Source organism: Tamandua tetradactyla, chromosome 5 (genome assembly GCF_023851605.1).
Source record: "Tamandua tetradactyla isolate mTamTet1 chromosome 5, mTamTet1.pri, whole genome shotgun sequence".
Taxonomy (NCBI): Eukaryota; Metazoa; Chordata; class Mammalia; order Pilosa; family Myrmecophagidae; genus Tamandua; species Tamandua tetradactyla.
The window spans coordinates 37,316,781-37,333,933 of record NC_135331.1 but is presented as its reverse complement, the minus strand read 5'-3'; the positions used below and the strand labels follow the sequence as shown (position 1 = coordinate 37,333,933).

At 38.7% G+C, this 17,153-nt stretch overlaps 2 protein-coding genes and 1 pseudogene across 12 annotated transcripts in view; 2 read left to right on the top strand and 1 right to left on the bottom strand.

Moving 5' to 3' along the window:
* LOC143684060 (uncharacterized) overlaps positions 1 to 14,217 on the bottom strand; it is a 126,692-nt gene extending 112,475 nt beyond the window's left edge. For 8 of the 11 annotated variants that reach the window (XR_013175819.1, XR_013175824.1, XR_013175825.1 and 5 more), the window contains exon 1: positions 13,877 to 14,217. The gene's annotated coding sequence lies outside the window, so the exon portion shown is untranslated. Of the gene's footprint in view, positions 1 to 13,415 lie in introns of all 11 variants that reach the window. The other 3 variants (XR_013175820.1, XR_013175822.1, XR_013175821.1) reach the window with 3 other exon arrangements.
* On the top strand, positions 3,130 to 6,462 carry LOC143684059 (importin-7 pseudogene; annotated as a pseudogene).
* Positions 14,218 to 15,241: 1,024 nt separating the features above from the next.
* The window catches only part of PITPNB (phosphatidylinositol transfer protein beta), a 63,525-nt gene continuing 61,613 nt past the window's right edge, over positions 15,242 to 17,153 (top strand). The window contains exon 1 of the mRNA XM_077159366.1: positions 15,242 to 15,335. Coding sequence (XP_077015481.1) covers positions 15,242 to 15,335 — 94 coding nt within the window. The remainder of the gene's footprint in view (positions 15,336 to 17,153) is intronic.

The window sequence follows — 17,153 nt, the reverse complement described above, 5'->3', positions numbered from 1 at the left end:
AGTACTGAATAGGGATTATTCAGCCTTTATGAAATGGGATTTAGATTAAAACATGGCTTTTCTAGGGGACATACATCTTCTTAAACTAGCACAACCAATGATAATCAAAAATCTACAACAAGCATTTAATAATTAGCCTTTTGAAGTAATCTTAATAAAGTCAAGATCAAGACAAATATGCCACCTTTATACCTGTATTTGAAACTATATTCGAACTCACAGTCAATTTAGAGAGGGAATATTGTATGATGGTAAAAACTCACTACAGCACCAGATTGCTTGGGTTCATATCCTAGCTAGTTCATTAACCTTAGGCTCGTTATTTACATTTCTCTCAATTTCCTCACCTACAAAATATATAGTGGTAGTACCTATCACATGTGTTAATCTTGAGGACTAAATATGTAAAATCAATTAAAGCAATTAGAACAGGACCCAGCATACAGTAAGTACTCAATAAATGTAAGCTAGATAATGAGGACGGTCAATACAAAAAATTCTTTCTCATTTTTAGTTTCTCTAAAAGATAACTGATCAGTTACAAACAAAATTATTGACAATGTATTATGAGGTTTATAACATATCTATAGACATACCTCAGAGATATTGTGGGTTCAGTTCCAGACCTCCACAATAAAACAATATTGCAATAAAGTGAGTTACACTAAAATGTTTTTCTTTCACAGCGCATACAAAAGTTATGCTTATATTATACTGTAGTCCATTAAGTGTGCAATGTATTATATCTAAAAAAAAATACCTTAACCATTTTATTGCTAAAAAATGCTAATCATTATCTCAGGCTTCAGCAAGTCATAATCTTTAGCTGGTGGACAATCTGGCCTCAATGTTGACAGCTGCTGACTGATCAGGGTGGTGGGTTGGAGTGGAAGGTTGGAATTGCTGAGGGAATTTCTTAAAATAAGACAATGAAGTTTGCCCTATCACTGACTCTTCCTTTCACAAAAGATTTCTCTACAGTATGCAATGCTATTTGATAATATTGTACTCACAATACGAAGTCTTTCAAAATTGTTATCAATTTTTTTTTGAACCCTGCTGCTGTGTTATCACCTAAGTTTATGTAATATTCTAAACCCTTTGTTGTCATTTCAGCAATGTTCACAGCATCTTACCAGGACTAAACTCCACCCCAACAAACCACTTTTTTGGCTCATTTATAAGAAACAACTCCTCACTTGTAAATTTTTTTCATGAGATTGCCACAATTCAGTCACATCTTCAGCCTTCATTTCTAGTTCAACTTCCCTTGCTATTTCCAATACATCTGCAGTTCCTTCCTCCACTGAAGTCAAAGTCATCCATGAGCATGGGAATATTCTTCCAAATGCCTGTGAATGTTGATATTTTGACCTCCTCCTATGAATCACAAATGTTCTTAATGGCATCTAGAATGGTAAATCCTTTCAGAAGGCTTTCAATTTATTTTGCTCAGACCCATCAAAGAAATGATTATTTATGGCAGCTAAAGCTCTACAAAATGTATTTCTCCAATAATAAGACTTGAAAGTCAAAATAACTCCTTGATCCATGGGCTACAGAATGGATGTTGTATGATCAGGTCTGAAAACAATATTCATCTCATTGTATGTTTCCATCAGAGCTATTGGATGACCAAGTGCATTGTCAATGAGCAGTTACATTTTGAAAGGAACCTTTTTTTTCTAAGAAGGTCTCAACAGTGGGCTTAAAACAGTTGTTAAACCATGTTGTAAACAGATTTGATGTCATCCAGGCTTTGTTGCTCCATTCATAGAGCACAAGCAGGGTAGATCTGGCATAATTCTTAAGGGCCTTAGGATTGGTAAATGAGTACTGGCTTCAAGTTAATGTACCAGCCACATTAACCCCCAACAAGAAAGTCAACCCAACTTTTGAAGCTTTGAAGCCAGGAACTGACTTCCTCTAGAGATATATTGTTTTAATTTGCTAAACCTGCCAAATGTAATATACCAGAGATGGAATGGCTTTTTAAGAGAGGGAATTTATTAAGTTGCAAGTTTATAAGTCCATGAAAATGTCCAAACTAAGGCATCCAGGTAAAGACATCTTAATTCAAGTAAGGCTAATGTCCAGAACACTTCTGTCAGCTGGGAATGCACATGGCAATGACATTTCAGAAGGCTTCCCTGGGAGCATTTGCCTTCTGCATCTCCAGAGATCTCTGACTGTGTGGGCTCTGTTTGCTCCTTCCAAAATGATTCATCTTAAAGGGCTCCAGTAAGCAACCTCACCTTGAATGGGTGGAGACACATCTCCATGGAAACCATCTAATCAAAAGTTATCACCTACAACTGGGTAGGTCACATCTCCACGGAAACAATAAAAAAGTTCCCACCCAGCACTCCTGAATGAGGATTAAAGAGCATGGCTTTCTGGGGTACAGAACAGTTTCAAACCGGCACATACACCATGAAAATTCAATGTTGTTAAGATGCCAATTCTTCCCAAATTTTCCTACAGATTGAATGAAATTATCGTAAAAATCACAGCAGACTTTGTTTGTTTAAATTAACTAATTGTTTTAAATGATTATGAAAATTAAAAACACTTAGAATAGCCAAACCAATTTTGAAAAAGGTGGAGGACTTAAACAACTTGATTTCAAGTCATACTACAAAACTACAGTCATCAGAACAGTTTGCTATTAGCACAATGATAAACATATTGGTCAGTGGAACAGAATAAACTCCAGAAAGAGAGCCATACATATGGTCAATTTATTTTCAACAAATGATTACAGGAAAAGTCTTTTCAATAATTGGTGCTATAACAATCAAATATCTGTAAGCTAAAAACTGAACCTTAATCCTTAGCTTACATATAAATAAAAATGAACTTGAAATGGATCACAAACCAAAATGCCAAAGCTAAAATGTTAAAACTACGAGAAGAAACCATAGTATAATAAAACCTCTGTGGCTGGTGCAAGCATAGACTTTTTCAGAGTACAAAAAGCATGAAACACGAGAAGAAAAACTGATAAATCAGACCTCATCAGATTTTTAAATTTCTGCTGTTAAAAATACATCATTAAGAAAATGGTCACTTTCGCGCCGGTCGCCGCTGCGGAACGCGAAGGGTCCATGTGCGCAGTGAGCGGCGCTATTCCTGGCACATTAGCACCCGAGCTCCCGGTTTGTCTGAGTCCGTGCAGCTATGGACCCCAATACCATTATCGAGGCCCTGCGGGGCACCATGGACCCAGCCTTGCGTGAGGTCGCGGAGCGCCAGCTCAATGAAGCACACAGGTCTCTGAATTTTGTTTCAACGCTGCTTCAGAGTACTATGTCAGAACAACTGGATCTACTGGTGTTATCTACTTGAAAAATATGATAACACAGTATTGGCCTGATCGGGAAGCAGCACCGGGGGATATATCCCCTTACACTATTCCAGAAGATCGGTACTGTATTCGAGAAAATATTGTAGAAGCCATTATCCATTCTCCTGAGCTCATCAGGGTACAACTTACTACATGCATTCATCATATCATCAAACATGATTATCCAAGCCGCTGGACTGCCATTGTGGACAAAATTGGCTTTTATCTTCAGTCTGATAACAGTGCTTGTTGGCTAGGAATTCTTCTTTGCCTCTATCAACTTGTGAAAAATTATGAGTACAAGAAACCAGAGGAACGGAGTCCACTGGTAGCAGCAATGCAGCATTTCCTGCCAGTTCTAAAGGATCGTTTTATTCAGCTTCTCTCTGATCAGTCTGATCAATCTGTTCTTATTCAGAAACAAATATTCAAGATCTTCTATGCCCTTGTTCAGTATACACTACCACTGGAACTGATAAACCAACAGAACCTGACTGAATGGACAGAAATTTTGAAGACTGTTGTGAACAGGGATGTGCCTAATGAAACACTTCAAGTTGAAGAAGATGATAGACCTGAGTTACCATGGTGGAAATGTAAGAAGTGGGCTTTACATATATTAGCAAGGCTATTTGAAAGGTATGGAAGCCCTGGCAATGTTTCCAAGGAATATAATGAATTTGCCGAAGTATTTATGAAGGCATTTGCTGTTGGTGTCCAGCAAGTTTTATTGAAGGTGTTATATCAGTACAAGGAGAAGCAATACATGGCACCTCGAGTTTAACAACAGACATTAAATTATATTAACCAAGGAGTTTCCCATGCACTCACCTGGAAGAATCTGAAGCCTCACATGAAGGCATTATCCAAGATGTTATTTTTCCATTGATGTGCTATACAGATGCTGATGAAGAACTTTGGCAAGAGGACCCTTATGAATATATAAGAATGAAATTTGATGTGTTTGAGGATTTTATTTCTCCTACCACTGCTGCCCAGACACTTTTGTTTACAGCTTGTAGTAAGAGAAAAGAGGTATTACAAAAGACTATGGGATTTTGTTACCAGATTCTTACAGAAGCAAATGCTGATCCTCGAAAAAAAGATGGAGCCCTGCATATGATTGGCTCTTTAGCTGAAATACTTCTAAAGAAAAAGATCTACAAAGATCAGATGGAATACATGCTGCAGAATCATGTATTCCCCCTCTTCAGCAGTAAACTAGGCTACATGAGAGCAAGGGCTTGCTGAGTCCTTCACTATTTTTGCGAAGTGAAGTTCAAAAGTGACCAGAACCTACAAACAGCTTTAGAACTTACCAGAAGATGTCTGATTGATGATAGGGAAATGCCTGTGAAAGTGGAAGCTGCCATTGCACTTCAGGTGTTGATCAGCAATCAAGAAAAAGCTAAGGAATACATCACACCATTTATTAGACCCGTAATGCAAGCTCTTCTTCATACTATAAGAGAAACAGAAAATGATGATCTTACGAATGTAATTCAGAAAATGATCTGTGAATATAGTGAAGAAGTTACTCCTATTGCAGTAGAAATGACGCAACATTTGGCAATGACATTTAACCAAGTAATCCAAACTGGGCCTGATGAAGAAGGAAGTGATGACAAAGCAGTTACTACTATGGGAATTCTGAATACGATTGACACGCTTCTTAGTGTAGTTGAAGATCATAAAGAGATAACCCAGCAGCTTGAAGGAATCTGCTTACAGGTCACTGGTACTGTTTTACAACAGCATGTGTTAGAATTCTATGAGGAGATCTTCTCTTTAGCACATAGTTTGACATGTCAGCAAGTATCTCCACAGATGTGGCAACTACTACTCCTTGTATTTGAGGTCTTTCAGCAAGATGGCTTTGATTACTTTACAGATATGATGCCCCTGCTGCATATTTATGTAACAGTTGATACAGACACACTTTTGTCTGACACCAAGTATCTTGAAATGAAATACAGCATATGCAAAAAGGTTCTGACAGGAGTTGCAGGAGAAGATGCAGAGTGTCATGCAGCAAAATTGTTAGAGGTCATCATTCTACAGTGCAAAGGGCGTGGCATTGATCACTGCATTCCCTTGTTCGTTGAAGCAGCTCTAGAGAGACTGACTAGAAAAGTTAAGACAAGTGAACTTCGAACAATGTGCCTGCAGGTTGCCATTGCAGCTTTGTATTATAATCCACACCTACTGCTCAATACTTTAGAAAATCTTTGCTTCCCTAATAATGTTGAATCGGTTACAAATCATTTTATTACACAGTGGCTTAACGATGTTGATTGTTTCCTGGGTCTTCATGACAGAAAAATGTGTGTTCTGGGTCTCTGTGCTCTTATTGATATGGAACAAATACCACAAGTTTTAAATCAGGTTTCTGGACAGATTTTGCCAGCTTTTATACTTTTATTTAATGGATTAAAAAGAGCATATGCCTGCCATGCAGAACATGAGAATGACAGTGATGATGATGATGAAGCTGAAGATGATGATGAAACAGAGGAACTAGGCAGTGATGAAGATGATATAGATGAAGATGGGCAAGAATATTTGGAGATTCTAGCTAAACACACAGGTGAGGATGGAGATGATGAAGATTGGGAAGAAGATGATGCTGAGGAAACTGCTCTGGCAAGGCTATTCCACAATCACTGATGATGAAGATAACCCTGTTGATGAGTATCAGATATTTAAAGCTATATTTCAAACTATTCAAAATCGTAATCCTGTATGGTATCAGGCTCTGACTCATGGTCTTAATGAAGAACAAAGAAAAGTTACAGGATATAGCAACTCTGGCAGATCAAAGAAGGGCAGCCCATGAATCCAAAATGATTGAGAAGCATGGAGGATACAAATGCAATGCTCCAGTTGTGCCAAGTTCTTTCAATTTTGGAGGCCCAACGCCAGGGATGAATTGAGTTATCACTTTCTTTCCTGCTGTGTGATTGTAGTGAAGAGCTTGTGTCCCTCCTAGTAGCGGTTCCAGAACTGGTTCATGTTATCTACTCTAAACTAATTGATCAATAGATTGGGCAGCAAAACCCAGGAGATGGGAACTGATCATGCAACCTGGCACTGGAAAACATACCAGAGGGATTTTGTGGGGGAGGGAGGGTGCCTTGGGGGGGTATTTTCTTTATTTTTTGAAGAAAGTAAGATCCCGACTCTAAAGCTTCAAATGACACTGTGGAAATCTACAAACAAGAGGAGATGTCATGAAGGCAGCTTTTCTTTTTCTGAGGAAAAAATAGGCATGGGCTACAGGACTATTTAAAACGTCTCATTTACAGTATAAGCTCAAAGATAGTTGTAATTTTTACACCTGTATTTGTCCAATTTCTGTCTCTTCTTCACCATTGGGTATCTATTCTTTATATGTAAATAAGATAAGGTAATCTGATAGCCTTATTCAAACATCATCATTTTCATTCATCAAAGATTGTTCCTATGTAGATTGGACATTTATTATAGCACTACATAACTGATTTAAAAATCTGTAAATGAATTAGCACTTTCATATTGAAACAAACCTGCTAGCCTATGCATAAAATAGCAAAATGTTTGCTGTTTATAAAAAGAAGGGATGTAATAGGGCGGGGGTCAGGGGAAATTTCAAGTTAATTTAATGATGAACTAGCAGTTCTGTACCTGGTGACTTTGTGGTGAACTCACCTCTGATAGTGACTTGAATTCGGTATGTAAAAGGGGTTAATGATATTTCATTGCTGCTAAAAAATGGCAACACCCTCTGTGTCCTATGTTTTTTCTTAACTCTCAGTGTACAAGTTGGAAATTTGGATACAAGACCATACTGTAACAAATAAGAAAGGCTATCTTATCTGAAGCATGTAAATTGGATATAAAGTTCTACTCTTAAAAGAGTAGATGGATGAGTGTGGCTAAACATCTATACATGCAGTCTATTAAAAGAACTTAATTCGGCTAAAATGTCTTTTGAATTGATTGTAGCGTTTTTCCCTAATTATAAATTTTATTTTTCCTCATTGGCCTGTTTTTATCTTGTACCTAGAAAAGGTACACACTTAAAATTGATATTCAACACTTGCCCACTCCCCGTTCTTCATCTTTCCTTCCCTTTATGTTGATTGTTGTATCTGATCTTAAAGAGAGGCTGAAGGCACATGCATTCCCTCCAAAACCACTATTGATACCACTGCAAAAACAAGACAGCAGCAAGACAATGTGGAGAGGTTGGTTTGTCTCCTCTCTACTACCTGCATGTTAAAAAATAAGCCTTTATTGATCTCAAACAGCTGTCGGATCAGTCATACATTGGGTTATTTTTTATATACATATACACAAAATGTTTCAAATTGAAAGCATCTCTTAATGGATTAAAAACTACTAAATGCTGTTGTCTAAAACAGACTAGAAAATTTATAACTGTAAAAATGAAACATGCACATATTGATATTTAAAATGCAAAATTAAGAAAACCCATTGGTGTTGTGTTTTTCTTGTACATCATTAAGCCACTTCTGTTGGCACTTTGGTTTTCTTTTTTATCATTGAAGGAATGAAAGGATTTCCTACATTTATGAATTTACTACTAAAATCTTGGCAGAAAAAAAAAAGAACCTAAAATATGTGGGTGAAAACTTAATCAAGTGTGTTTCTACTTTTCCCAAAGTTGGACACCATCTGTATACCCTAGATTGCGTAAGGGGATTTCATTATTATATAAATAACATAAAAAGTGGATATTTGTATATATGCAACATTGTGTACAGACGGGAGATATTTGAATAGTATTATAGAAGAAACAATTGTCTTCCTTTACTTTTTATCCCCTAGCTAATAGCTAGTCTACTTTTTAAAATTTCATACTTCACTGCTCTTTGAATTCTAATTCAATTTTCACCTCTTGTTACTGGAAAACCGTATCTAATAAAGGTTTTAGTTATTCCCCAAGCACAGTATGAAAATTCTTGTTTGCTAGAGGTTTTGTTTAAAGAAAATGTATTAGCATGTCTTTGAGAATAAGTTTTGTTGTCTCTTATATTATACAATCTGAAGTAATCTCCTAGAGTACATTTTAGAACCCTGTTTTCTAGGGATTAGGATTTCATATGCTTCAACTTTGGTTTGTATTTAATTTATAAATTCTAATTTGAAATTAGTCCTTATAACTAAATTATATTTTTAGTATTAAATAGAGTTCAATGGTGGTTTCTATTGCATCACATATAAGTATTTCCCTAAATTTAACATGAAATTATAATTTCTTATAGATCTTGAATCAGTTGTCAGTGTTTCTAGATAAATTTGCAGGACTTTTAGAAATTTTTGAGAGTATTCACAAACTTGTATTTAGTTGTATGTAGATTTTCTAACTTTCTTAATTTATATAAGTTAATTTGATTGTGTGTGGGTTTCAGGATTTCTTTGTGTCTGACATTAGTATAAAACTTATTATTTTGTAAACAACACATCTATTAAAAAAAAACTTATCCATTTATCAGTATTAAATAAAGGAAATCTGTTTCTCTGCAGGTGAAAAAAAAAAGAAAATGGTAAGGCCAGCTGCTGGCAGGGGAAAATTATTCATAACATATACATCTAACAAAGGACTTGAATCCAGAATATATAAAGAACTCTTAAAACTGACTAAGAAGGCAAACCAATTTTAAAACAGGTAAAAGAAAACTTTAACAGACATTTCACAAAAGAAGATGTGCAAATGACCAATAAGCACACGAAAAAAGTACTCAACAGCATTAGTCTTAAGGCAAATATAAATCAAACTACAAGATACTTCTACTGATCCACTAGAATGATTAAAATGTGTTGATGGGGATGTGGAGTCACTGGCACTCTCAGACCCTACTGCAAAGTAAAGTGGTATAACTAGTTTGCAAATCTGCTTGGTAGTTTCTTCTAAAGTTAAGGGTACACATACCACATATCCAAGAGAAATGAAAACATGTATCTGGAAAGACTTGTACTCAAATATTCATAGAAGCTTTATGTATAGTAGTCAAAAACTGGAAGCAATACAAATAAATGTCCATCAACAGGTAAATGGTTAAAAATCTGGTATACCCTTATAAAGGAATATCACTGAGCAATGAAAAGGATCGAACTACTGATACAAGCAACATTAATGAATCTCAGAAAACATTATGCTGAAAGAAACAAATCACAAGAGCATGTACCATACAATTCAATGACATGAAACTCTAGAAAAGGTAAATCTAATAATCTATAGTGACAGAAAGCATTTCAGTGCATGCCCTAGGAGTGGAAGTGTAGGGAGGACTAAAAGGCAACCCAAGGAAAGTTTTTGGAGTGATGGAAATGTCATGTATCTCAACTGTGGTGATGATTACAAGGATAAACATTTGGCAAAACTTTTCAAGAGGTACACTTAAAGCAGATACTTTATCATATATAAATTATATCTCAGTAAAATTTACTGACATTTGCACATTAGAAGACATAAATAAGGTTTCTCCCCTATACAATAGGGATGATAGTACCTACCTCACATGTTGCTGTGATGATTAAATGGGTTAATGTATGGATTAGTTCATGAGAGACCCTTAGAGCCTGCTATATAATTAAAATTCAAAAAAATGTTAGTGAAATACTTTTTTTTCAAGTTTAAAAACAAGTAACTGTACAAGAGTCAGTATAAATCAGTGACTCTCAACTGGGGACAAACTACACCCCCAGAGGACAATGGGCAACGTGTGGAGATGTTTTTGATTGTCGTGACTAGAGGGGAGCTACTAGCCTCTAGTGGTAAAGGCCAGGGATGCTGCCAAACATCCCACAAAGCACAGAACAAAGAATAATCTCACCTAAAATGTCAATACTAGAAAGGTTGAGAAACGCTGCTATAAATGACATGATAAAACAATCCAGAAACAGAAAGGAAATATTTAAAGTATCCATAATCAACACAGAATGTTTACATAAACATATATATATACACACACACATATTTCCTGCAAAGGAAAAAGAAAAAAGCCATTACAGCAAAATGGCAAAAATTAAGAACAAAGAATAAGAACATGGCCAGAGAACACATGAGAAGAGCCTCACCCTCCAAGGAAATGCAAACTGAATACACAAGACAGCATTTTAAAGCCAATAAATTGGCAAAAATGTAAAATTATGATAATATCAAATGTCCTTAAGGAAATAGAGGAATAGAAATTCTATATTATGTACTGATGGCAGAAGGGTAAATTATTATAGCCATATATGGATATATATGAATGCATATATAGATACACTCTTATTCACGCATTAGAATGATGAATAATAATCTAACAATAGTGATTCCCTCTAGAGATGGGGAGGGGAGAGGACAATAGAGAAATAATATCTTAAATTACTATTCCTGCTTTCTGGAAGTCTTAATCTTTTAAATGGTTCCCAGTCACTGGTATCTACTACATATCAGATAATGTGTAAGACAGATGCTTTATATTCTTCATATCCTTTATCCCACACTAAAAATCCATGTTGTAGATACTAGTAGTCTCTTTTTATAGATGAGGAAACTGTCTCTCCAAAAGATTAATTTACTCAAAGCACACAGCCAGCAAGAGGTAGACCCAGGATTCAGAACCAATTCTTCGTACTCCAAAGCCCAACCCTGCCTCTCTCACCCCGGTGGTATATTATAACCTTTGCCCTAATGTTTAATAAAATTAAAGCATTTGGCGGAAGATTTCTAGGAGTCATGGAAACATTCTAATCAAGCTGCTTCCGGAGTGGGAAGAAGATATAAAAAATGGGATGTCAAAATGCAGAGCAAGCAAGGCATTGGTTAACTTTGTGTTAACGCATACTTTCTCTTTGAGAACCTTAGGAAAGCTATGAATGATCTCCCCAGAAAAATGTTTATAAACATGAAATAATGCATATAATTTCAATGGTTCACAAATTCCCCCGGAGTCCCACCAAAGGGCTTATGGATACCACATTAAACACCCTGCTTTAGGAAAAAAAAAAAGAGGCCAAATTAAATTATAATATTTAAAGAATTATTCCAATGTGTTTGACCATAGTTGTACTATATGAATTAATTCATAAAACAAGTGTTTCAAACATTTTATTCAGAACTGTTTTTAGTTGCCTCAGTAAAACCTACCACTATTCTTACTGGAAGCAGAGACCTCTTTGTTTCAGAGCATATACAGGAGAACTAAGGAGAGAGATGGTTATACGAGACTTGTAGAATTATTCAATGTAACTGGACAGCTTTTATATATACATGTTGTCCTTCACTGAAGGTTGAAAGAACAAGGAACACAAGACATTAGGTTTAAAAAAGAGACTGGTCATTTCTATGTTCAGAGACAATTACTACTAAGTTACATGCCACTTTATATCCATATTTGCAAAAATGTACCACAGAATTCAACATCTTTAGTGGTAATTAAAAAAAAATGCCACAAAATGGAAATGTTAATCCATCAGTCTTTTTTCATGGGTATTTGTCTTTTCTTTATATGTCCTTTCTCATTTTGGGGTGTTGGTTTATATCTTTCCTACTCTACAGTCCTCCTCATAATTCCTCTTCTTTCTGTCATTTTTATCACATAAGTAGATGTAATACAGAATTAAAATACACTTTTTACTTGTTAAATTTAGTTACACAGATTTCATGTTTTCTATCAATCTAGTTAATTTTGAATTAGTATGTTTTCTTTCCCTCAATAAATACATGTACCTGGTACTTTCCTAATCTATCCTTGTGATTTTTCAAATGAATTATTTAATATGAATAATTTTGATAGGAAAAGGAGTAAATGTTCAGGAAAAGGTTCTGAACATTTTGGTTCAGAACCATGCTCCTCTAGTCCATTATCTCTTCATTTATTTAACAAACATCTGAGCACAACACTAATTATACAGGAACTCTGCTATGTAGACAACGGAGTAACTGACATTAAAAGTTAGAGAAATGCACAGCAACTTCCAAAATTTTCTTAGTGACTGATAAAGCAAGGGAAACACAAATTTACCTACGTCATTTTAAAGGCTATTTATATTTTCAGCCTGTATAATATTTTGGGAGAAATTACCTCTTAAAGTGACTACTTGTTACCTAAATTTGGCACTTAATATTACCTCCTCAACCTTAAAGAGCACCTCCTAACTCTAACATACAAGGGTGTAGTATTAAAATCTGTAGTTCCTCTACTCCTAGCTCTACTAGATTTTAACCAAAAGCCCCTCCTTCCACAACTGACAGCAATTAATCATTATAAGAATATCCACATGACTCAACTTTTTATTTCCTTTTATCTAGGAAAAACCCCATGCAGTGGAAAGACCAGATTGAAAGTCTTAAAACCTGAATAGGCAGAAAAGCTGAATGGTTTTTGCACAAGCCACTTAACTTGGCTCTCTGGACCTCACTTTTTCTCTAGTCTAATTTACCTATCTCATAATATTGTTCTAAGGGTTAAATGAGATAACGCACTCCATTACCAAATACAGTAATTGGCATAAAATACCTGCCCAATCAATGGAAGTTATTCCCAGTTTCTAAACTCCCTGACAGCATGATCATGTATTTCTCTGAATCCCCACCCTATTTCACAATAACTGGCATAATGCTTAATATATAGCAAAAAGTCAATGCATCCCAGACAAGAAGTTTCTAGCTTCTGGATTAAATGATTTTTGGGGGGATGCCCTAACTCCACAGGCTATATTCCAGAATCAGATACACCATGCGTTTATACAAAAGGGCTTCAATGCTATTTTTCTTTTAATACGCTTTCAACAGCTTTCCATAGTTGTTAGAATAAGATTCAAATTCTTCACAGAGGTCTACACGATCCATTTGGCCCCAGCTGATCTTTCCCCTCACTTAGGAAGTTCTAGCCACAGGTGCCCTCGGGCTACATCTCAAATACCCCAACCTTCCTCCAGCCTCAGGGCATATATCCCTCCCTCTTATTCACAGGCTGGGCTGCTGGAAGCACTCAGCTCTAGAAGGGTCTCCTAAAAGAGCCGTTCCCTGACTACCGCCCCCATTACTCTATTTCATTCACAGCGTAGCACTTACCACTATCCTAAATTCCGTATATGTTCCCAAATGCCTTTTCTCCTCTTCTAGACGGTAGGGTTTCTGAGGACAGGGGAGTGTCTATTTTGTTTGCAGACGTACCCCCAAGTGCCTAAACTTGTGCTTGGTGTGTGTTCTACACACACACACAGTCATTCTAGGGTCCACCTTTTAGCTTTCAAACTGGAGACTGGGTGTGCGTGGTGGGGTCGTGTAGGCGCATCAGCCCGATGGGGCTTTCACTGGTGACGGCGCTAACATCTTCCCAGGTCAGCTCCCTTTCCTGGGTCTCAAAGGCAAGTATTTCTCCCTAAGGAGGGCTGCGTCAGGGGTCCTGGGCTTGTCACGGCCACAGTGCGATTCTGGATCCCGGATCAGGGGTGGATTTGGGGCTGGGGAACTCGTAAGGTCCCAGCGGCTGGGCCCAGCAAGGTGAGTACTGGTTAGACGGCGGCACTCACGCGGTTTCTCCTGTTTGGGGCTTCTGGAACTTCCTCGTGAGCCAGGTGCACACCTTCCCGCGGATTCTGAGCTGGGCGGGTAACAGCGACAGAACCGCGCGTCGTTGGCCTCCCGAATCCCTCAAGCAGTCTTTAATACGTTCGAAAGTGAGTTGTCCGTCAAAAAGGAGGACCCCTTCTCCAAGTACCGAGAGAAAGTTTGTACAGGTGACTGCAAAGCGGCTTCCAGGGAAACCACGAGAAAGCGTAAACTACAAAGAAACCCCGAGGGCATCCGGCCCGAGGGAGGAGCCTTCGGAAGGAGGTAGGCGGGCAGGAGCCGAGTTCGCGCAGCCGCAGTCGGAGGTACACGGAGGTACACGCGCGCACACACACACTCCTCCGGACGGCGCAGCTGCAGTGGAATCCTCTTACGCCTAGGGTGGGACGCGGGATGGGGGTGGAGCTAACTCCCCTAGAGAGAGCGCCGACGCACTGGTCGCGGCGGAAGGGTGTGGACGCGCAGGCGCCGCGGAGGCGCAGGGCAGAGAGGCGGGGCCGCGCAGGCGCCGTGAGAGGCGGTAGCGGCGGCGGCGGCGGCGGCGGCGGCGGTAGTAGCGGCGGCAGCTGTGAGGAGGTTTTGGAAGATGGTGCTGATCAAGGAATTGTGAGTGGGTCGGCGGGTGTGAGCGAGGCTCTGAGACGGCGGTGGGCGGAGATGCATTGATTGAGGAACGGCGGGATCACTCCTAGGACGGAGTTAACCCCGGTCCGGCCGCTCCCTGCGCGCCCCCTCCCCCCGGGCACGTGCCCCCGGCCCTGTCGAGGCCCCTCCGCGGTGCGCCGCCAGAGCCCCCAGTCGTTGCCGTGGTAACGCCTCCGCCAGTTCCCAGGGGCGGACGCGGCGGGGTCCGGCCTGAGCGGGTGGCTGGGGAAGGTGGGGCTGGGAGTTTCCGCTGGGACCGCCTTCTCTCCAGTCTGGGTCGGGGCCCACGCTGGTGGGAGGGAGCCGGAGCCCGAAGATGGGGGGAGATGCGGTGTGTCTGACTGCCTGGTCTTCAGGGGTGGAGTCTGTCTTTAACTGTCGGGAGATCAGCTTACCAGGTGAAGGCAGCCTTGAGGTGGGGTCTCGAGGTGGGTCATTGGCACCCTTAAGTTGAACAGGAGCGAGGAGCCCGGAAGACGTGCGCTCCACAGGGAAGCTCATTTAACGTCTCTCTTCTCCGAATCTCAGTTTCCACATCTTAAAGATGGGGTGACATGACATTCAGAATCCATCTGCTTCACGGGGTCCAGGTGAGGAGGTACCGATTCTGTCAAACAGAGGGGTTCCAAGGTCGTCAGGCCAGTGAAACGATTTTGTTAAAAAGTTTAACATTGTCGGAGATGGTGACTGTCTCCGGAACTCTGGTTGCTGTGAATGTTCAGCTGTCACAGCTGGCTCATGTGTCAGCATCCCCTGGGCAACTAGAGATTTCAAGTATTGCCCATTCTTTGTTTTTTCTCAAATACTCTTTTTGTTTTAAATTCTTAAGAAAAAAATTTTGACTTAATTTACCTGTCTCCAAACACTGTATTTTGGTGCTCTCAAATCTGCTTTAAAAAATCACTTATGTCACTTTTCTGCTTAAAACCTCCCAAAAACTACCCACCCGCGTTTCACCAGGAATGAAAACCAAAGCCTTTGCTGTAGCCTACTAGGTCTTAAACTTTGTCTTTTCTGCTCTGATCTCACTACCCTTGCTTTGCTATTCCACTCCAGCCTCACTTGTTGCTGTTCTTTGACTCACTCTGGGCATTTCCAGTTTCTGTTTCCTCTGCTGTGGCTCACTTCTCCCCTCCTTCCTTTAAGTTTTCACTCAAATTTCACCTTTTCTCAGGGACTCCTTCTCTGAATACCCAATTGCAACCCCCACCCATTTCATATTTGCTTTCTCTACTTTATAGTTCTCTATAGCACGTATAACCATCTAATATATGAAATTATTTTTTCTAGTCTCTTTCTAGAATGTAAATTCTGTGAAGTCAGGTTTTATTTGTCTCTTGCTCACTGCTGTATCTCCAGTTCCTAGAATAGTCCTTAGAACATAGTAGATACTCAGTAAATATCTGTTAAATAAATTAATGAAAAACTAATTTTGGTCAGTGACAGGAATCCTGAGAAAATACACGCGTTTGTCCTTCATTATAGAGTGAAATTTTAGACAATGCAGTTAGTGGTTATTTGTAGTATTGAACTTTGGATTCATAAAATTGTCAGGGCCTTTGTGCAATGTATTGTGCAAGTTTTCTCTTATTTATTACTCCGATATCTTTCTGATTTAGGTAGGTGGCAGATAATAAGAAAAGTGGAGGAAATCAGAGAAGGAAATTTACTTTCCCAAAGTCACATAGCAAGTCAGTTGTTGAACTGATTTTAGATCACAGATCTAGTTAAATCTTTTTATTGATTTCCTTCCTCTTACATTTGAATTAAGTATTCAGTAGATCCCTTTGACAATTAGGTGAGTAGTAGTCACGCTAACTCATGGAAAGCAGTTCCCACTGGGAATTTGTACGCTATGCTTTTTCAATCTATTAATTTTATTATAAGAGTTAAAAATGCACTGAGGTAACATGTTTGAAATTTGCCCATGGTCTAATTTTTTCCCCCTAAAGAGTTTTAGCTTTTTTTTGGCGTGGGCAGGCACCGGAAATCGAACCCGGGTCTCTGGCATGGCAGGCAAGAACTCTGCCACTGAGCCACTGTGGCCTGCCCCCTAACGTGTTTTAGATTTCTTAGTGTTTACACCTCATGGACGACTCTGCTAGATGGCTCCCCCAACCCAACCTAGACTTTTTGAAGGCAGTGGCATCACTTATTTAAGTATTTCCAGTATTAGCGCAGCATTTAGTCTAGCACGCTGTAGGTACACAGTTAATATCAATCACTGAAAAAATGGGTCCTCTCTCAGGTTAACTTTCTAAAATTGTTGTTGGTCAGAAGCAATGAATAGGTTCTTAGTAAACATTTAGCAAATATTTGTTGTTTTACAAAATGCCATATATTTTTGACATGAATGAAAAGGCCAGAAATAACTTGTGGTGGTGATGGTGGTAGTGGTGGTGGTGGTGGAAGCATTAGTGCAAAGTCCTGGTTTTAAATAATTAGTTGCTAATTCAATTTGAGAAGCCATTTTCAGGGAGGTTTTCAGACAAATGTGAAATTTTTAAGATTGCTTTAAAAGTCAATACTGCTTTTTGAATAAGAATGGAAAAGCAAAACCTGTCTCTTTTCCCTTTTTTTGTTTTATTAAGC